The 22,554-nt window shown below is 38.4% G+C and overlaps 1 protein-coding gene across 2 annotated transcripts in view; it reads right to left on the minus strand.

Moving 5' to 3' along the window:
* The window catches only part of SMIM29 (small integral membrane protein 29), a 122,928-nt gene that overhangs the window by 34,571 nt on the left and 65,803 nt on the right, over positions 1-22,554 (minus strand). For both annotated transcript variants that reach the window (XM_044076547.1, XM_044076548.1), the window contains exon 4: positions 17,600-17,705. In XM_044076547.1, coding sequence (XP_043932482.1) covers positions 17,600-17,705 — 106 coding nt within the window. The remainder of the gene's footprint in view (positions 1-17,599; positions 17,706-22,554) is intronic.

Genomic DNA, 22,554 nt, shown 5'->3' on the forward strand with positions numbered 1-22,554 from the left:
GACTACTTTCAAGGGAAAAACTGAAGAGGAGACTTGGTGGAGCCGGGAATAATTTAGCAGTAGCTAACCAGTGCTGCCCGGACGTGCAAAACCGTGCAAACGTGGTTTTTACAGCAGGGAAATGAAAGAGATATAAATTAGCCCAAAATGGCCTATAAACTACTAACTTCTGGGCTGGAACCACTCCTCCAGGGACAAATGGCTGCTCAAAGCTCCCTCTCTCACAGGTGAAGAGAGAAACCTCCTTCTATCCAAGTTAAGGTATGGGCAACTCAGAAACTTGTAACACAGCCCTAAATTCAGCACTAGCCTGAAAACTGGAAGGAAAATTTTTTTTTGAAAAGATAAGGCAAAAAACAGTAAAAAGTACACTTAAAACAGCTTTAGATGCCTACAAGCAATCAGAAAAGGCTTTTAAACAAATTACCCAATTAACCGGTAAAAAAAATCTCAAAACTGCGCCCTGTTCCTGTAGTCTTCAATCAGACTAAGTTCTAACTGCACACTCCTGCCACTGGGTTGCAGGGGAACCTTCTCCAAAAAAGAAGGCCTGGATTAGTGCTCAAGCCAGCAAACAAGGCACACCAATTTCAGTGAGAAACAGTTCAAATATGTAGGCACTATAAGCCTCTAACCAGAAATTCCCAGCTCAGAAGGGCAGAGTCCAGCCTCTCCTCCCACAAGAGTGCAGACCACAAACCTTCTTAATGTAAAATGACTGGCCTGAAGCCCAAGTACTTAAACCAGAACTAATACACTTTTAGAATAACAGACACTGAGCCTTCAAATCAGCAGTTCCCAACTTAGAATGATGTAAGCTACCTGCCCTGCCACAACAGTGCAGACCACAAACCTTCCTAATGTAAAACACCTTGTCTGGAGCCCAAGTGCTTAAACCAAAAGGCTTAGAATGATAGCTACACTTTAATCAGGTTACTACCAAGCAGTAATAAATACAATTGAATACTTTTAAAAAGGCCTGGATTAGTGCTCAAGTTATACAAACAAAGCTAGATTCAGCAGGCCTGGATCTAGTCTATGCTACAGCAAACAAGGCACACCAATTTCAGTGAGAAACAGTTCAAATATGTAGGCACTATAAGCCTTTAACCAGAAATTCTCTGCTTAGAAGGGCAGAGTCCAGTCTCTCCTCCCACAAGAGTGCAGACCACAAACCTTCTTAATGTAAAATAACTGGCCTGAAGCCCAAGTGCTTAAACCAGAACTAATACACTTTTAGAATAACAGACACTGAGCCTTCAATCAGCAGTTCCCAACTTAGAAAGATGTAAGCTACCTGTCCTGCCACAACAGTGTAGACCACAGACCTTTTTAATGTAAAACAACTGGTCTGAAGCCCAAATGGTTAAACCAAAAGGCTTACAATGATAGTTACACCAAGCAGTAATAAATACAATTGAGTACTTTTAAGATGACACAAAAGCAAAATAAAGTAATGAAGTTGGAAGAAACACAAATACAGTAAAAATAGCCAATTTTTTTTTTTTTTTTTTTTTTTTTTTTTTTGAGAGTGAGCAAATGAGATGGGCCCAGGAGGTGTATACAAATGCAAATTTGCAAGAGGGGCCGGCGGTTTCAAAGCCACCAAGATTAACACCAAAACAAAAGCAGGGAGGGTGGGTGGGGAACTAACTGAAAAAACAGAGCCACAACTTCCAGCTAGACAGTATTCAATGCAACACAAATAAATCAATTTAAATGCTGTATTATTTGAAAAAAGTGCAGATAAAGATTTACTTAAATTCACTTATACATCCAGTTGATTGCAGGCAAGTCTTAGCCGGTTTGGACAACTTCAAAAACAAATTGTTTATGTTTGTCTAAGGGGTTCCCCTCTTGCATAAAACATTTTAGTAATGACATCTACCTCTCTCAAAAAATCAGTATCAAAACTAATTATTCAACTTAATCAGTATCAGAACTAATTATTCAACTTAATCTTTTATATAACTTAACTTTATCTTATAACTTGACCTCTGAAGACATTAAAGTTCATAAAACAGGGATTGTAACTTTGAAAATGTAAACAGTTGTTTGCAAAGTTGTCTTTCGTAAAAATATTGCTATGAAACTTTTTATAATTAACAACAAGATTAATTAGGGTATACAAAAAAATAATGGTTTATCCCTCACCACAAACTAACTTAAGCCACAGACCACTACTGTTAATTTCTTGTACAAAAATATTTAATTGTTCAAAACTACCCATCTATAAAAAAGCCAAATCTTTTACACAGAGTGACATAATGAAAATAATTCATTCTGGTTAAAATATTCCATCTTCCCACCAGCATGTAACTATATTTGCAAAAGAGGACCTTGGCACCCATTGCCACACCAGAAATCTGCTGAAAGATGCCGTCTTCAAACATTAAAAAAAAAATATTTGTTAACACAATTTCAAATAAGGTACAGATGGAGTTCACGTCAGAATTTGCAATATCTGTGTACCTGGAAAGGTAAGACCTCACAAACTCAATACCTTGTTCCTGATGTATTACTGTGTACAAGGAAGTAATATCTGAAGTACAAAGCATGGTTTCATTACCTTTAAATTCATAATTTTTAAGACTATTCAAAAACAGACAGGAATCTTTTAAATAATATAAGCTACTTTGCACAACAGGATTTAGCACAGAATCTAAGTAGGCTGTAATTATGACTGTTTTGTTACTAGCAGCAGACAATATTGGCCTGAAGGGTAAAATTTCAGTTTGTTTATGAATTTTTGGAATTCCAAATATTTTGCCCAACTCAGGCTGCTCAGCTTGTAAAAATTCAAACAGTTCTACATCAATCAAACATGGTTATAATAAATCAAGTAATGCTAAATCGTTATTATGAAAACTGTACCTTATTGCATCTTTAGACACTTCAGTGCAACATTTTTATCTGACAACAGCTTAGTCATGGCAGTAACATAATCAGTGCTGTTCATAATAACACTGTCCCCTTTGTCTGCTTTCATATGAAAGCAAATAAAGATATGCGTTTTTTAAAACTAAGTCATTGGATGTTTTAAAAGGTTGATGTAATTTCCTTTTGTATTTACATGGAATTATTTGGCTTTTTATTTAGTTTTTGATGAAGATCAAAATTAAACAAATAAAAGCATTAAAACTACTTTCCTGTGGAGCAGTATTCTTTTATAATTTGGTTTAACAAGATCCGTTTGTCTGGACAGCTATGCAGCAAAGGTTTTCGCAGTCAAGTTTTGCTGGTTGAATCTTTTTCAGTTTTATTTGGTTGATTTTAAAGTTTTTCTATGGCTGACCCGGTCACAAACTCCGATCTTTCCAACAATGGTGTAATGGGCTTTTCCTTTAACAACAGAGTTGCACACAGTGAGAAAAAGGATTGCAAAGATGAACTGCTTAAGGGAAGTGTCATACTATTCCAAATGAAGTGCTTGTTCTTACATAGACACTTGAGAAAGTTATTGGGAAAGTGCATGGGATGGTTAACAAGTGCATCAAGCTTTTCCCAATTCTAGTCCTTCTAACATTAGAAACTAAGGGTTTTCATTTTCTAAAAAAAATACAATAGTTTCAGATGGCTCAGACAGCAGATATCAGCTGTGGTTCAGTAATTTTTTGGTGCAAAATGGACCTAATCCATTTTCCGGTATGTCTTGTGATGGGGGTGACCATGGTGCAAGTGGCTCCAGCACTCCTGTTTTATCTGAAAATACTTGCCTTCAAATCTCTTGAATTAGAACATTTTTATCTAAATGAATGTTGAGACAAACAGATAATACCACTTGGTTTACAAGTTTATAAATTCCCAATGTTATTGGTTATTCACATAAGCTGTACAAAGATATTTGTGCAGTTTACAACCAGGCTGGGTTACAAGTTTTTAAAGTTGCTAACTCAGGAGAATAGTGCTAACATGAACAGCTTGAAAGAAGAAATCTGTTCAGCTGATGCTCAAATTGATTGTCATCTATCATTTTGTTGTTTAAACAAATGTACAACGGCAATCAAGCTAAAACCCAAAGACTTGTTACCACTGTTATACATAAGAAAAAGTAAAAATTGGAGAGAGAGAGACCTGTGAGTGTATACTAGTAAACAACTTATATTATCAAATGTACTGCTCAGACATTAGTAAGGAACAATGTACAAGTTCAACCTGTCATTCATAGAGATAAATTGTTGTACCAGCTACATTCTTTTGGTGAACTAATTCATAGTACTGGTGACTTAGAACAAAGAAATGAGATGGAAATCATCGCTAATGGTGAATTTCGTAGGTTTACCTATGGTGAGGTAATGAACCTGGATTCTTTTCCTAACCTACCTCAAGCCCCTCTTTCCCCCAGTAGTCAGAACCCAGCAGGTTTTGGGCCACTGTGGGGGGTCAGCAGGTCCAGTCGAGGAAAGAGACAGGGCAGTGGAAGGAATCCTTGAACTTAGAATGGAAAGTGTACAATCTGAGTTTGCAAGAATTAACGGAAGGCGAGTTGTCAGTTTTATCAAAAGGTTTTAGTTTTATTTGGACTTGCAAAGCTCATTTGACTGATGTTTTGACTGACTTCAAGCTGTTTGTCAGAAAATTAAAGTTTATTTTTGATGGTATTAATGTTCCAATCAAGAAAAGGTCCTGTTAAAAAAACAAAGTGTGGTTAACCCCCACTAGTTAATACCTTAAATGTATTTTCCAAGATGTGCGAAACTGAATTGTATGCACTTTTTCACCAATCCCAAGGTAAGGTTTGTACTAAAAACAAATATTTCAATCTTACTGCTAATGAATAAGTCATTCTAAACTACGGTTTATGAAAGCAGACACATGGAATGGTGGTGTAGTCATTCTAAACTACGGTTTATGAAAGCAGACACATGGAATGGTGGTGTCATTCTAAACTACGGTTTATGAAAGCAGACACAAGGAATGGTATTGTTATTATGGACAGCACTGATTATATTACTGCCATGACTAAGCTGTTGTCAGATAAAAATGTTACACTAAAGTGTCTAAAGATGCAATAAGGTGCAGTTTTCATAATGTTGATTTAGTATACAAATGTTTGAATGATGTAGAACTGGTTGAATTTTTGCACTATGAGCACCCTGAGTTGGGTAAAATATTGGGAATTCCAAAAATTCATAAACAAACTGAAATGTTACCCTTCAGGCCAACAGTGTCTGCTGCTAGTAACAAAACAGTCTTAATTACTGCCTACTTAGATTCTGTGCCAAATCCTGTTGTGCTAAGTAGCTTATATTATTTAAAATATTCCTGGCTGTTTTTGGATAGACTTAAAAATGATGAGGTAAAGAAACTATGCTTTGTACTTTATATGTTACTTCCTTGTACACAGTAATACGTCAGAAAGAAAGTATTGAGTTTGTGAGGTCTTACCTTTCTAAGTACACAGAAACTGCAAATTCTGATGTGAACACCATCTGTACCCTATTTGAAATTGTGTTAATAAATATTTTTTTTTATGTTTGGAGACAGCATGTTTCAGCAGATTTCTGGCATGGCAATGGGTTCCATGGTGGCTCCCTCTTTTGCAAATATAGTTACATGCTGGTGGGAGATGGAATATTTAACCAAAATTAGCTCTTTTCAGCATGTCACCCTACATAAACGATACATAGATGATTTTGCTTTTTTATGGACAGGTAGTTTTGATCAATTTTAATACTTTTGTACCACAAATTAACAGTAGTGTTCCGTGGCTTAAGTTTGTATTTAGTGGTGAGGGACACATCATTATTTTTTGGATACCCAAATTAATCTTGACGTTAATAATAAAATGTTTTATAGCAATATTTTTAGGAAAGACACCTTTGCAAACAACGTTTTACATTTTCAAAGCTACCATCCTTGTTTTATGAAATTTAACTTCTTTAGAGGTCACGTTATAAGATTAAGTAGATTAATTAGTTCTGATACTGATTTTTTGAGAGAGGTAGATGCCATTACTAAAATGTTTTATGCAAGAAAGAACCCCTTAGACAAACTGTTTTTGAAGTTGTCCAAGCCAGGAACAGTAAATTTCCAGCATTTTGCAAGCTGGGTTTACACTAAAAACGGTCAAAACTGATGATACCAAAATGTTCTCTTTCTCTATACCAGTGAGTTTAAATGACTGTGATATTCAAAATATTCGTACAAAAAAATGGAAAATTATTTTAGGGAATTCAGAACAGACAAAGGTTCTAGGAACACAACCTAAATTTGCTTACAAGAAAACTAAGAACCTTAAGCAGCTATTGGAACAAATGCCTACTAACAGCGGTTAAAAAAAGGTTAAGCCTTTCTGTGGTGCAAGTCCCTGATACTGCAGGTATATTAACCAATGTAGTAGCTATTTTTTGAACACTGTGTATTTCATTTTGTAGCAAAAGAATCATACAATTGCAACAGTATTGGTTTAGTTTACCTTACAACTTATACAAATTGTCAAAGTTTTAGAAAATTATTAGAAAACTAACATAATTAAATAACACTTGCCAGCCATTAAGAAACATGATACTAACAATGCTCTGGCAAAGCACAGCTTGAATTGTCCTGATTTCAGGAAATTTGAATTTGTAGTCTTAGAAAAAGTGGATTGCAAGTTATTTGTTGATTAATTTAGCAACCATTTGGAAAAACAGGAGTTAAAGTGGCAAGTGTTTCTTAGAGCAGATTTTCCACCCGGTATTAATGATACTATTAGCGTTGTGTGTGCTAAAATACAAGATTCAATGAAGCTGTATTTCTCTCAACTTTATCTTTAAGCCACGTCAAACGAAGCTGTATATTTTTTAAAACTAAGTCACTGGATATTTTAAGTTTGATGCCATTCCCGTTTGTATTTAAATGGAATTAAGTGACTTTTTTATTTAGTGTCTGATGAAGTTCAAGATTAAATGAACAAAAGTGGTAAAACTACTTTCCTGTGGAGCAGTATTCTTTTATTATTAAGTTTAACAACATTTGTTTGTTAGCTGTGCAGCAAAGTGTTTTGCAGTCAAGTTTTGTCATTTGTAGCCTATGAAGCTTTTTCAGTTTTTTATTATGTTTTGAACAGTGTAATTACTCACAATGTACAGTCCTGGTGTCCTCATGTTTGTACAGCTGCATGACCTGTACCATAAGCAGTTCCTTGAAACGGTCAAGCGTTTAATGCATTAACAATGTTCTGGCTGGAAATTGTCCCTTATGGCTCAGCCACCTACTTCTACATAAATATTTACCTCACCCAATCTTCTAAATTTCCCCAGTAATCTATTATGTGGCACAAATGCAAAAGCTTTTCAAAAATTCAAATAGATATTGCAATAAGTGGCCCTTGGCCTCTTAAGAAATCAACCAGTTACAGAATTGTAACAAGAAATATCTACTGTGAGCAAAGTCCTTCATTCTTTCTCTGATGAGCCACTAAATCCGATTCAGGAACATGGGGGAACTATAGCCTATAACAGCACTTAATAAACAAACGCTGAGGTGTTAATCTAGAACGTGGAACCAACTCCTTGCAGAATACTGACACTCACTGGCTGTAACACAGCATGTGTATGCACAGGAGTCTGCAGGGATATCATTTCAACTACTGTATGTCTTTGCCATGTGTACCAATTCCGTGTGTCATCCCAAAATCCCAACCAGACAAAAGAAAGAGCTGTAGGTTCTACTCTGAGAATCAAACTGGAGAAGAAAACACTATGAAGCAGCAATGTTAACCACTGAGGCACTGTACCACACACATTGTGAACATGGGCCAAGTTTCATTCATATAATTATCATCTACAGTGAATGTTGCCTGAGGCACTGTACCACACATTGTGAACATGTGCCGAGTGTCATTCATATAATCATCATCTACAGTGAATGTTGCCTGAGGCACTGTGCCACACACTGTGAACATGTGCGGAGTGTCATTCATATAATCATCATCTACAGTGAATGTTGCCTGAGGCACTGTACCACACACTGTGAACATGTGCAGTGTCATTCAGATAATCATCATCTACAGTGAATGTTGCCTGAGGCACTGTACCACACACTGTGAACATGTGCAGTGTCATTCAGATAATCTACAGTGAATGTTGCCTGAGGCACTGTACCAACACTGAACATGTGCTGAGTGTCATTCAGATCATCAGCTACAGTGAATGTTGCCTGAGGCACTGTGCCACACACTGTGAACATGTGCGGAGTGTCATTCATATAATCATCATCTACAGTGAATGTTGCCTGAGGCACTGTACCACAAACTGTGAACATGTGCCGAGTGTCATTCATATAATCATCATCTACAGTGAATGTTGCCTGAGGCACTGTGCCACACACTGTGAACATGTGCGGAGTGTCATTCATATAATCATCATCTACAGTGAATGTTGCCTGAGGCACTGTACCACACACTGTGAACATGTGCCGAGTGTCATTCAGATAATCATCATCTACAGTGAATGTTGCCTGAGGCACTGTACCACACACTGTGAACATGTGCAGTGTCATTCAGATAATCATCATCTACAGTGAATGTTGCCTGAGGCACTGTACCACACACTGTGAACATGTGCAGTGTCATTCAGATAATCATCATCTACAGTGAATGTTGTCTGAGGCACTGTACCACACACTGAACATGTGCAGTGTTATTCATATAATAATCATCTACAGTGAATGTTGTCTGAGGCACTGTACCACACACTGAACATGTGCAGTGTCATTCAGATAATCATCATCTACAGTGAATGTTGTCTGAGGCACTGTACCACACACTGTGAACATGTGCGGAGTGTCATTCATATAATCATCATCTACAGTGAATGTTGCCTGAGGCACTGTACCACACACTGTGAACATGTGCGGAGTGTCATTCATATAATCATCATCTACAGTGAATGTTGCCTGAGGCACTGCACCACACATTGTGAACATGTGCAGAGTGTCATTCAGATAATCATCATCTACAGTGAATGTTACCATTCTTTCCCTTTGAATGATTTCCAGAACCTTTTCTACAACAGACATCCGAATGGGTCCACGGCTATGTGGCTGCTGCTAATGTCCCCTTTTCCCGTCATCAGACAGAGGTCTCACTTATAGCAATCCACTTATCAGTGTTGACAAAGAAGCCATTAATCCGCAGACAGGTTCTTAGGAATTTTAATTACTCAGCTACCTGGTCCCTGTGTGTAACTTTTTAACCCTGATTATATCAAACACTCATCATGTAAATAGATTTCACCTGCTCAACAGATAGTGTCCATCTCCCTTCTTTTATAAATGTAGCTGCACAGAAGACATTAGGACATTTCTTTGATGCTCTGTTTCCTTTATGAGCTTATCTTCTCCCACCCTCCTCACCCCACCCACTAACGCTTTCATGTTATGTCTTTTTTCCATGTTTTTCATTTATTCACTTACTTAACCTACTGCGTAAACTGGTCCTCATACCCCTTTCAGCCTTGACCTGGACTATAAGGGCAAAGACAAATGCAACAAATATATGGACAATTTAGTTTGGTCAATCAATCAGTCAGCATGTTTCTGGGAGGAAGAAGAAAACCAAAAGATCCAGAGGGGAAAAAACAAAACATGCAGACACAGGAAGAACATACTAACTCCATATAATCAGTTACAAGATGTTGGGATTAAACCCAAGGCCCCGGAGCAGAGATCTTACTACAAAGCTACAATGCAGTCATAAAGTAAACCTAGTGAGCCAGCTCATGTGCCCAAGCCTGATGGCACTAAACAGCCACCATGTCACTTGATTAAGAAAGAGACAACACATTAAAACATAGCAACCGTACATATTACAGCCTGAGGGGATGCCTATACATCTCATCTTTCTTTGTCTTTCTCCTCTTCTTTAGTATATAAATCAGGAAGGAATTCTACCTCTGGGATTTAATTCTCAAAAGTGGGACAACATTTTTAAAGCACATGATTGTATAAGAACAGGTGGATAGTGCTGTCCTTTTAATAAATCATCTTCCCCTGATAGTCATGGAAATGGCAATATTAAAAGAATTTCCCTTTCCCTATGATATTACTCGCATAAAAGCCTGTGTAAAAGCTAAATTATGTCAGATACTGAAAGTTATTATGGGATGCAGATGACACACCTGGTTAGGAGACACAAAGAAGGATAAAAAAGTACTGCTCTGTGACATATTGCCTGCCAGCCTAAGTATCAATGTAAAACAAAGTTGGTGTGTCAGGGTGATGCTTTCTTCAAGCTCTGTACACAAGTCTGTTTGGTTCACATCCAGTCATGCACTGGTTGATGACTAGTTAAACATTCATTAGGTTCCCTATAGAAAAATCATTCTTATAAAAAAGTAAATGCACACACAATAACAACAAAGGCCGTGTAGCATGGAGAAGGTAAAATATTCAAATTATTATGAATCATATGCAAAAAACAAACTGCTAAAGAACTGTATTTTGCATGCAAGATTGATCTGCTCTCCAAAAGTACTTCATAACACAGCAAGTCACTTAACCACCATAAAATCTCACCAGCCATCCAGAAAAAGAAGCACTTATGCATTTTAGTTATTTTCAGGTAATTTTACCCAGATGTCAACACCAGCACTTTCAAATCTTTCCTAGTGCTGGCTGAACAGTACGGATGACTGGACAGGTGGTAGATGCTTACAGTCAGAATCAATAGGTCAGCAAGTCAGACTTAAGTTCAAAGGTGTGCACTAGGCTAATGGCCCTGGAACCTTTACAAGCCTAGCCCATAGGATTACCCTGGCATCGTGCCACTTGACCTTAGTTCTTAGTGCCTCTGTCAAGTAGAGCGACTGGAGTGATCCCTGGGGTGAATTTTCTATTTCCCATCATATGTATGGGAAGAGTATTCCATAGTATGGGCAGTCTCTGGGTTATGAACCTGTCCCTCCAGCATGTTCTGTTGATTGTGGTAATGAGGCTGAGGTCTCTGGAACATGTGGTGCGGAGGGATTGGGATTTCTTTAGATGTAGCATTTCTAACAGAGCTGAGTCAGGCATGGCTTTGTAAGTCAAGCAGAGGTCACCTCTAAGTAGGCGATCTGAGACAGAGAATAGTTGGAGTTTTTTTTAGTCTGTCCATATAGGACAAGTGTTTTAGGATCCTCTTTTTGAGGTACTTCTGAGGCCTCTCCAGTTGTTGCAGGTGTCTAGTGAGGTACATGCCAAATGCGGCATTGTACTCGATGACTGGCCTAATGAGGGAAGAGTAGAGGGAGACAATGACCTCTTTCTTCCTGGATGTAAAACCCTGAGTAATGAGATGTACCACATAGAAGGACATTCTGACCACAATGGCAATGTGGTGGTCAAAAGAGAGGTTATGGTCAACCTGTGTTTCCAGATCTCTTATAATGCCTTCTGTGTTTAGTGGACTACCATCGATGTGGTAATTCATGGGAACCAGGTTTTTCCCAAAGGGGATGATGACACATTTTTTAGCACGGAGTTTAAGGCCATGGTTCTAACACCAGTCGTTGATCTCAGTGAGGCCTTTCTGTAGGATGTCAACATCATCTGGGGAGGTAATAATGGCTCCCAACTTGCAATCATTTGCGGACTTTGTCAGCCAGAGTCCCTTCATGTTGGCCTGGACTTCTGAGAAGTAGATACCAAACAGGAGTGGACCCAGGACCGATCCCTGTGGGACTCCACTCATGACTGGTCGGAAGTCTGACTTAGAGTCAGCTACTTTCACAATGTGGGCTCTATCTGTGAACCAGTTTGTAACCCATCTAGTGATATAGGGGTTGATGCCTAGCTTAGTGAGTTTTTCTATGATTCCTGAGTGGAGAATGGTATCAAAGGCCTTGGCCAGATCAAGGTAGGCTGTATGAACCACCTTACCTTCATCCACAGCTCTGGTGACTGACCCAAAGAAGTCGACCAAGTTGAGCAGGCATGATCTACCCTTCACAAAACCCTTCACAAAACTGAACCGTGTGGCATCCAGAGTTTGGAGATTCCATATATCCTTGTTTATTAGGTCCATGATGTTCAGAAGTCACAGATATCTCAAGCAGTCTTGCAAAGCGCAGTTACTAATGATGTTAATGGATAACTGTCAGCAGCACTGTCTTTTCAGTGTTGAGAGAATCATGGGTAATACTTCACTAGGGTAAAAGTTCAACAAATAACAGAACAATATCACTATTATATCCATCAACCAAGATACTGGAATGGGAGTTATTAAATGCCTTACTAGCACCTTCAAATAGCTGCAGTTTGGCCTACTCCCCAGTGCACAGAGTAAGTGTACACAAGGTCATGGTAAGGATGCCACCCACATACTTCTGATTTACTTCTACTCAGGTCTCTGATACTGTCACATCATCTTCTACTTACTAAACATAAATCCTTATGACAAGACATAACTCTCACCATGGGTCTCTCAATCAGCTATAGGGAAAAGCCCAGCAAATAAAAATGGGAGATACTGGGGTAAATTCTGACTGTACTCATACTCCTCTTTTACTCACTACTTCATGAAAGTATCTTTGGATGGATTGTGAACCCAAAGCCACTATGCATTATTTTTTTTATATATTTATTACACATTACTTAGACAAAATTATGCTCCTCTATACAGGTGGTTATCCTGCCAAATAAATATTTTCCAGAGCTTTCCCTAGCCTGAAGTTGGGCTAATGTAACAAAGGCAGAGAGATGTAAGTAGCCACCCAGTAAGACAGATGAAAATCCACAAAAACTAATCAGTTTTGTGACTGCAGTGGGCAGTGGGGAATAGAAGAACAAATAGCTACATGCACTGGTCACGTGGGCTTTTTCTGGACAGCTATTAACAAAACTAAAATTATGACCTCTGGGAGCAAAACACTACCATGTCAAAATGTCTTAGCTACTCAAAAGTGTCACTTCTAAAGGGGACAAAACTATGGTTGGGAACAGTTTAAATATCCAGGGTTTTTGCTAATATCCTCGTATGCTCAAAGTGTAAACTATATAAAAACGAATTCCCCCAGAACAACAACTCACCTGAAACCAAACATTTCCCTATATGTGATCAGGTGCTAGCTGACCAAGTTCTAACTGTCCAAACATAACTATTCAAGGCTTTGTCTTAGTGTAGATCAAAGACTAGACACACCTTGCCATTTGGTATTACTTGTACGTTCACTGTGTGCTTTAATGGGAAGTTTCTCCTCTTCCCACTGCTGTGCGACTATGGACTAAGTATATTTAAATTAGGGGGTGGCAAAAATGCTCATTTTGCTCCTTGCTGGCCATTTGCAGAGGCAGTGTGTTCTTTGTCAGCTGTGATCCAGTAGCTTTTTGAGAGAACATGCACAAATTGATCATGGGGAAGCAAAGTCAGAATAAGGACAGATGCAGACAACCTGCTTTTCATATCTTCTCTGCCAGCACCCTTCTCTCCCCATTACAAGGGTTACTGACCTAGCAGAGTTAGATCAACCATAATAGTTAGCACAAAGTCTCCTGTCTGACCTGCCACTGCCAGAACTATATTTGATACCTATTGACCGGAGTTACAAAACAGCTTCCATACCTGCAACATTTTACAGAACATAAACTTTATCAAGTCCCTTGCAGAGCTCTTACAGGACTAATCAAAAGGTATGTCACATCCAGTTATGTATAGTCCTCAACTTGAATTCTATCCAAAACACAAGCTACAGCATGGGGAGAATAAGGCCTTCAGAGCACCTAGCATTCTCTCCTCAAACACCCTTGTCAGAATACTCTCAGAATGAAATTAAACTTGTTCTAAGTACAGGGGCATTCCTGGGACTGATAACCTCCCTATAACCCCCCCTTACATTTCTGCACTTGTAACTAACCCAAGACACGACCCTCCCAATCTTCCCCGTGCCTCCCCCTTTCTCATCCTTCCTCCCACAAATAGCCATTAACTAAACTCAGCCTCTTACTTTCTCATCTCAAGACTGCCCTTGTTCACTGCTCTGTATTGTTGCAGCTCTAAATGAAGGGGTACGAGTTGAGTATATTCTGCTTGCCATTAGCTATGCCCTGTATTGCCTCTTTAGGTTTGTTCTGCACTTTATATACAGACTCTCTGTCCGTTTTCAGTCAGTGAATTGAAATCTCTACCCATCTCTAGCCACTGTCCCGAAATGATATCCACTACACAGTTACCCCGATCTGCTAATGCTATAATCACAGAAGTATGAGAATACTCAATAAGGACAGATACAGTCGCCCTTCTACTCCTGCTCTCTTATCTGCTCTGCATTTAACAAGGTTTGCCATGAAGCAAACAAATATTAGCTGCCAGAAAGGTTCAACATACAAAAAGCTCCAAAGACAACCGCACCCTAAACACAATATTTCCTCATGACAGAATTTATTCCCCTCCCAAGAGAATGACCCCCTGCAGTGCTACTTAAAAAAAGAAAAATTGACTACTTCTCCTATATTTTATTCTATTCAGTTTCCTCAGTGCACACATTGAGTTTGGATGGCACCTCTGAATACTTAATTGTCTCCGTGGCACTTGCATTATACTTACCCATAGCGCTAAGTTTTTCTGTCCAGAAAAAGCCCACGTGACCAGTGCATGTAGCTATTTGTTCTTCTATTCCCCACTGTCTACTGCAGTCACAAAACTGATTAGTTTTTGTGGATTTTCGTCCATCTTACTGGGTAGCTACTTACATCTGCCTGCCTTTGTTACCTTCCCTGACACCATAATAGTACTAAACCTTTGGGAATTTGTATCTCTTCAGAGTATAATGTTAGGGTGAAGAGACCTGATAACGCTAACAGAAACAGGGAATGAACGAACATAAGTGCTTGAAGCAGATTCCAAGCTTTTCAAAACATCCAATTTAAGTATTGTTTTATAGCAGAAGAGGAAAGGGCTTATAAAAGTGTTTTTAAGAAATGGCAAAGAACACAAACAAGAGAGCATCACTGAAAGAAAATTAAAGTGCTACTGTTCAGAGATTCTTAAAGTAAGCAGTACTTCTAAGTACTCCAATTCTACGTAAATCTACACAAGATCTTGTAGGAGAGGTTAGAGCATCATAATTTCATATCCTGAGAACACTATGTGCAAAATGCATAGTTAAGTTAAGCTGAAGGGGGCAGCCCCACTGGGCACATGGTGTTATGAGGTATGATTAGTAGCGTGGAACTGGTATTCCATTTTGAAATGTTGGTACAGAAATAAAATAACTGTTTTTGCTATCAGGACTGATATGCTTGCTTCATGTGTGGTATAACTTGTAGCATGTTGATGGTTACAAATGTAGTAAGTGGCTTGCTACACTTCAAAAGAAGACTATTTTTTTTTTTTTTGCTCTCAACTCAGAGTTGGTGCGTGCCAGATCATTGAGTGGCACTAGCTGCTAGGTAAGCCAAATACAGCTCTGCTGAGTGCATTGCGAGAAATAGACAGCTTCATCAAAAGCATTAGGCCATCATGTTCATCCCAACAACTCAGTTTGGGTTAGAACAAAATAAAGACTAGTAATAGCTACTTACACTGCTACGGGGCATTACTACAGCACAAAACATCAAGACCACGATATTATTTTTTCAACACTGATCACAGTAAGCCTTTCCAAATAATTTCATTAATGGATTTTTAAAGAAAACTATAACAATGGGGTTTTGTTTCTCAATCGCTACAGATTGCCTCCCTGAACATTTTCATGTACTTCATAACTATAAGGCCTGTAGGCCTGTGTGCTACACTACAGCCCTGTGTTTAACCACTGTCCTCAGCAGAGACATAAGCATCTTCTGATGACCCCCTTTCTTGAATATCTCAATATCTAGACTGTCTTCCCACTCCTTTTGCATTTTAATCTGCTTACTTTTCTTACCAACCGTGTTTACTAAGTTCAGGCCATCAGGGAGGAGGTTGCATTTCTTTTCTTTGCTGGTTATCACTAAATTCCACTTGAGACCCAGGTGTGCCATCAATATGGATCCATGTTAGTTAGGGGAATCTGCTACAAGGAGAGTTGTGGCAAATCAAAAATAGCGAAGAACACAAACACAGAAAACTTGAAAAAGTTATTATTTTGCAGAATAGTAAGGCCCCTTGTACCACTCGCATTCCTTTACTTAAATATACAGTTGCACTAACATAAAATAAGGACAAAAAAAAAACTAAGAAATAAAAAACACTGTTCCTACACCACAGCAGTAGCACTTTGCTGATAAGAAACAAGTACACACCAGATACAAAGTATAAACTAATATTTCTAATCTAAAATGTGAATTCTACCAAAACGTACTTCAGTAAAACCCTAAACACAGCACTATAGCAACAGCAAATAAAAGCCAACCAAGCTTCACTAAGAACAGAACTAACCCAGTCATATTTTAACTCAATGAGGTCTTGATGATCACATTTTCCTCTTAAAGAACTACTTTAAACATCCATAGATGAAACTTTCGTAGCTCTGTTTTTAACAGTGCACAAAATCTCAACTACTGCTATTCTGATCACGTGCTTAACTTTCGCCTCTCTCAGTTCTTCCTTCTTGGTGGAGGTGGCTTTGGCATAATGGTTAAGGTCTTCACCTCATAGCTGTAAACTAGAGTTTGATTCTCACCTTGGGTTATTGGTTAAGCTTAAAATGGCCCTTCAGGGCAGTTAACCTAGTATTCACCTATGAACCTGTGGTGTTACTTCAGATTAATGTATTACATTTACATTCATGTAAACACTATTCACCTATGAACCTATGGTGTTACTTCAGATTAAAGTATTGCATTTACATTCAGATAAACACTACTCACCTATGAACCTGTGGTGTTACTTCAGATTAATGTATTACATTTACATTCATGTAAACACTATTCACCTATGAACCTATGGTGTTACTTCAGATTAATGTATTACATGTACATTTACGTAAATACTTAAGCAGGAGCACAAAATTCTTAGGCAGTTTATATCATGGCAGTGCTGAAGAGATAAGCTGTGGGCCACGGCAGACCTCACTGCAGCCTCGCTATCCTTAAACAGATTTAGGATCCGTCTCGTTTTGGTTATTGTGCTGCTGTCTCATTCTACTGCACCCCTAATTAGTCAGATTTTTGGCCAGCTAATACAGTAACTGCACATCCCTGACTTAGTCAAAGGAACCTCTAGTTACACCCAATTGGATCCATCCATTTGCGAGTCCAAGTTGATTTGGGCTCAGAGCCTACCGATTTCTCTTATTAAGCTGGCTGGTCAGCAGGTTCCTGGTTCTGGATCCATTGAGTGATTCTTTTTTATATATGGGTATGACACATATGCTTCCACCGCCTCTGCAGACCATCTAGAAGGGCCCAGAAGTCAGCATTCTGTCAGGGATAGCAATGCCTTCTCCATGCTTCCATTAAATCCTTCTCCATGTTTCCATTAACTGTAAAGGTTGAGTAATCTAAGATTCTAGTGTCTTGACATCCTATTTAGATTGACCCTCAATTCACAGTCTTCTCTAAATGGGCCTTCCTTAACTTTCTCATTCCAAAGCAACTGGAAGTAAGGTTAGAACTGAGCAAAGATAACTGGGGAGAACAATATTTTACAGCACAACAGCAATCTCGTGTCCACACTATTTAAACAAAGTTGTGAACTAACACTTAAAAAACCTACTTTTGTGTCTTCTGCATCCCAAAGAAGTTCCTGCTCTGCTTCATTCAAATCCTCTGCAGGGTCATAACTGTACACTGGTAGGAGATGGTGACGCAACCTGTCGATCCTGTAGAAAACGTGGCACAAAAATTTCTCATTAATCTCAGACAGACTGTTCTACTTCTAAATATGCAGGTAATGCTACAAAACCAGGCCTTTCTTACTGATACATATGCACATAATATTACAAAATCAGGCTATTCCTGATACACATGTACACAATGTTACAAAATCAGGCTGCTCCTACTGATGTACATGCACGTAATGTTACAAAATACTAATACACATGCATGTAATGTTACAAAATCAGGCTGTTCCTATTGATATACATGATGTTACAAAATCAGGCTATTCCTGATACACATGCACGTAATGTTACAAAATCAGGCTGCTCCTACTGATGTACATGCACGTAATGTTACAAAAATCAGGCTGTTCCTACTAATACACATGCATGTAATGTTACAAAATCAGGCTGTTTCTACTGACAAATATGCATGTAATGTTACAAAATCAGGCTGCTACTACTGGTACATGCACATAATGTTACAAAAATCAGGCTGTTCCTATTGATATACATGATGTTACAAAATCAGGCTATTCCTGATACACATGCACGTAATGTTACAAACATACATGTAATGTTACAAAATCAGGCTGCTCCTACTGATGTACATGCACATAATGTTACAAAATCAGGCTATTCCTGATACACATGCACATAATGTTACAAAATCAGGCTGCTCCTACTGATGTACATGCATGTAATGTTACAAAAATCAGGCTGTTCCTATTGATACACATGATATTACAAAATCAGGCTGTTCCTGATACACATGTACATAATGTTACAAATTCAGGCTGCTCCTACCGATGTGCATGTACGTAATGTTACAAAATCAGGCTGTTCCTGATACACATGCACATAATGTTACAAAATCAGGCTGTTCCTATTGATATACATGATGTTACAAAATCAGGCTATTCCTGATACACATGCACGTAATGTTACAAAATCAGGCTGCTCCTACTGATGTACATGCACGTAATGTTACAAAAATCAGGCTGTTCCTATTGATATATATGATGTTACAAAATCAGACTATTCCTGTCATGTACATAATGTTACAAAATCAGGCTGCTCCTACTGATGTGCATGTACGTAATGTTACAAAATCAGGCTGTTCCTATTGATATACATGATGTTACAAAATCAGGCTATTCCTGATACACATGCACGTAATGTTACAAAAATCAGGTTGTTCCTGATATACATGCACATAATGTTACAAAAATCAGGCTGTTCCTATTGATATATATGATGTTACAAAATCAGACTATTCCTGTCATGTACATAATGTTACAAAATCAGGCTGCTCCTACTGATGTGCATGTACGTAATGTTACAAAATCAGGCTGCTCCTACTAATGTGCATGCATGTAATGTTACAAAATCAGGCTGTTCCTACTGACAAATATGCAGGTAAGGTTACAAAATCAGGCTGCTCCTACTGATGTACATGCACATAATGTTACAAAAATCAGGCTGTTCCTATTGATATACATGATGTTACAAAATCAGGCTATTCCTGATACACATGCACGTAATGTTACAAAATCAGGCTGCTCCTACTGATGTGCATGCACGTAATGTTACAAAAATCAGGTTGTTCCTGATATACATGCACATAATGTTACAAAATCAGGCTGCTCCTACTGATGTACATGATGCTACAAAATCAGACTATTCCTGATACACATGTACATAATGTTACAAAATCTGTCTGCTCCTACTGATGTGCATGCACGTAATGTTACAAAAATCAGGTTGTTCCTGATATACATGCACATAATGTTACAAAATCAGGCTGCTCCTACTGATGTACATGATGCTACAAAAATCAGACTATTCCTGATGCACATGATGTTACAAAATCAGACTATTCCTGATGCACATGTACACAATGTTACAAAATCTGGCTGCTCCTACTGATGTGCATGTACGTAATGTTACAAAATCAGACTGTTCCTACTGACAAATATGCAGGTAATGTTACAAAATCAGGCTGCTCCTACTGATGGATATGCAGATAATGTTACAAAACCATGCTGTTCCTACTGATGGATATGCAGGTAATACTACAATATCAGGCCATGCCTGCTGATAAAGAGTGTAATATTATAAAATCAGGACATTCCTACTGATGCACATGCATGTAAAAGCTATAAAATCATGCTCTTCCTACTGATACATATGCAGGTAATGTTACAAAATTGGGACATTCCTACTAATACACATGCATGTAATATTACAAAATCAGTTTGCTTGTTCCTGCTGATATATATTCAAGTAATGGTATAAAATTAGACTGTTTCTACTGATGCATATGATGTTACAAAATTAAGCAATTCATACTACTGTATGTGCATGTAATATTACAAAATTAGGCCATTCCTACTGACAGATATGTAGGCAATGTTACAAAATCAAGCTGTTCCTTCTTATTGATATGCAGATAATGTCATAAACTTAGGCCGTGCCTGCTGATAAATGTGCATGCAATGTTACAAAAATCAGGCCTAGTATTGGTTTAATTTCTCCAAATGCTTAGGTTTTTACATACCTTGACAGGAATGAATCCCATTCCTAAGTCAGGGCATAATTAAAGTTCATGAAATCAGTTTTGCTTCACTCTTTGACATTTGCTACAAGTGTCTTATTAGCACCCGCAATGTACCCAGAATCTTTTTGCAGTTCATAAGGCGTTACTTTTCTTAACAGCATATTTAAATATGTTTGAAGATTCATTTTATTAACCCAGTTGCTCCTACTACAACTGGAACTATTTATGTAGTTACTTCTCATTTCTCTAGTTTCTGCTAACGAGTCCTGATGTTTGAAAAATGTATGTCTTTAGTTTGTAAGATCCTGTAAGGCACTGTAGTCACTGGGCAATTTCAGTAATCAAAGCTATTTCTGTCTTTTTCTCTTGATCTAGAATATCCGGTCTGTTTGTCTCTGCTGTCTTAGCGGCTGATAAGGGGAGATTCCACATAATCATTACTTACTCATTTCAACAACCCTTTGTAGTTCATGTTTCCAATGTCTCTCAGCTGCCTCTGTGTTGTAATGTTTACAAAGTCTCCAGTGTAACAACGTTGCCACATTGTTACATCTTGCAGTATACAAACCTTCAGCTATGAATGTATCGCATCCCTCAACAAGATGTGTAACTGTTCCTAGTTCTGTACGGAACTACACTTGTCTGTATCTCCTACCTCTTCTATGGATTTTATTAACCATCTAATAGTAATCCACTATCTTGGGCTACCAATATTAACCTTTCATCTTTTGGTTTAAATTTACCTCACCTAAGCCATTCAAACATCACATCTTGGTCAAAATGTGGCTGTTCTTGCTATAATTGTGATTTTTCCATATTCATCTTTTCTTTTTTCCTGGTCTCATTCTTGGAATTCCTCCTTTTGCTTTTTTGCACTTTCTGCTGCCACATGTTCATTTGGTTGTACTTCCAGGCCTGCTGGTTTCCTAAAAGGTTCTGTTAACCTAAGCAAAGAGGCCATCTTAGACACATTTTGTTCATGTTTTAGAACTTTTAATACGTTTGGATCTGACAATGTCAATAAATATGTATGCAACTCAACAGTCACCAACCTATATGAATAGACAATTTCAGGGAAAACTATACCTTCTTCACACCGACGGATACATAACCTTGACAACCACTGGTTCTTACATATTATTACTTGATGGGCATGAAGCAGTTTTCTTGTTTTCCTGTCAAGCTTATGCAGCTCTTTTTGTGGCCAGTCATTTCTGGATGTACATAAAAGTACTCTTTACTGAAGGCTAAATCACAGTGCAAAGATGTCCTAGCTCTTTAACCAAAAGTTAAGTACAGTATGTGGACCAGGAACTTTCCAGTTGGGAGCCTTTCTAACGTTATCACTATCTCAGTATGAGTTACTTCATTCCAATCAACGTCATCTATATCAGAGTCTTCTCACTGGTCTTTTACTACTTTTATCCACTCGGCCTCCTTACTGTGCACAATTGTGACTTCATAGGTACTTCTCCAGAATGCAGTCACTTCCTCTGCTCTTGGTTCAGAATGCAGTCACTTCCTCTGCTCTTGGTTCAGAATGCAGTCACTTCCTCTGCTCCTGGTTCAGAATGCAGTCACTTCCTCTGCTCTTGGTTCAGAATGCAGTCACTTCCTCTGCTCTTGGTTCAGAATGCAGTCACTTCCTCTGCTCTTGGTTCAGAATGCAGTCACTTCCTCTGCTCTTGGTTCAGAATGCAGTCACTTCCTCTGCTCTTGGTTCAGAATGCAGTCACTTCCTCTGCTCTTGGTTCAGAATGCAGTCACTTCCTCTGCTCTTGGTTCAGAATGCATTCACTTCCTCTGCTCTTGGTTCAGAATGCATTCACTTCCTCTGCTCTTGGTTCAGAATGCATTCACTTCCTCTGCTCTTGGTTCAGAATGCATTCACTTCCTCTGCTCTTGGTTCAGAATGCATTCACTTCCTCTGCTCTTGGTTCAGAATGCATTCACTTCCTCTGCTCTTGGTTCAGAATGCATTCACTTCCTCTGTTCTTGGTTCAGAATGCATTCATTTCCTCTGTTCTTGGTTCAGAATGCATTCATTTCCTCTGTTCTTGGTTCAGAATGTGTTCATTTCCTCTGTTCTTGGTTCAGAATGCATTCATTGCCTCTGTTCTTGGTTCAGAATGCAGTCATTTCCTCTGTTCTTGGTTCAGAATGCAGTCATTTCCTCTGTTCTTGGTTCAGAATGCAGTCATTTCCTCTGTTCTTGGTTCAGAATGCAGTCATTTCCTCTGTTCTTGGTTCAGAATGTAGTCATTTCCTCTGTTCTTGGTTCAGAATACAGTC

The sequence above is a fragment of the Protopterus annectens genome, chromosome 7.part0 (genome assembly GCF_019279795.1).
Source record: "Protopterus annectens isolate FY-2018-M chromosome 7.part0, PAN1.0, whole genome shotgun sequence".
NCBI classification, from domain to species: Eukaryota; Metazoa; Chordata; order Ceratodontiformes; family Protopteridae; genus Protopterus; species Protopterus annectens.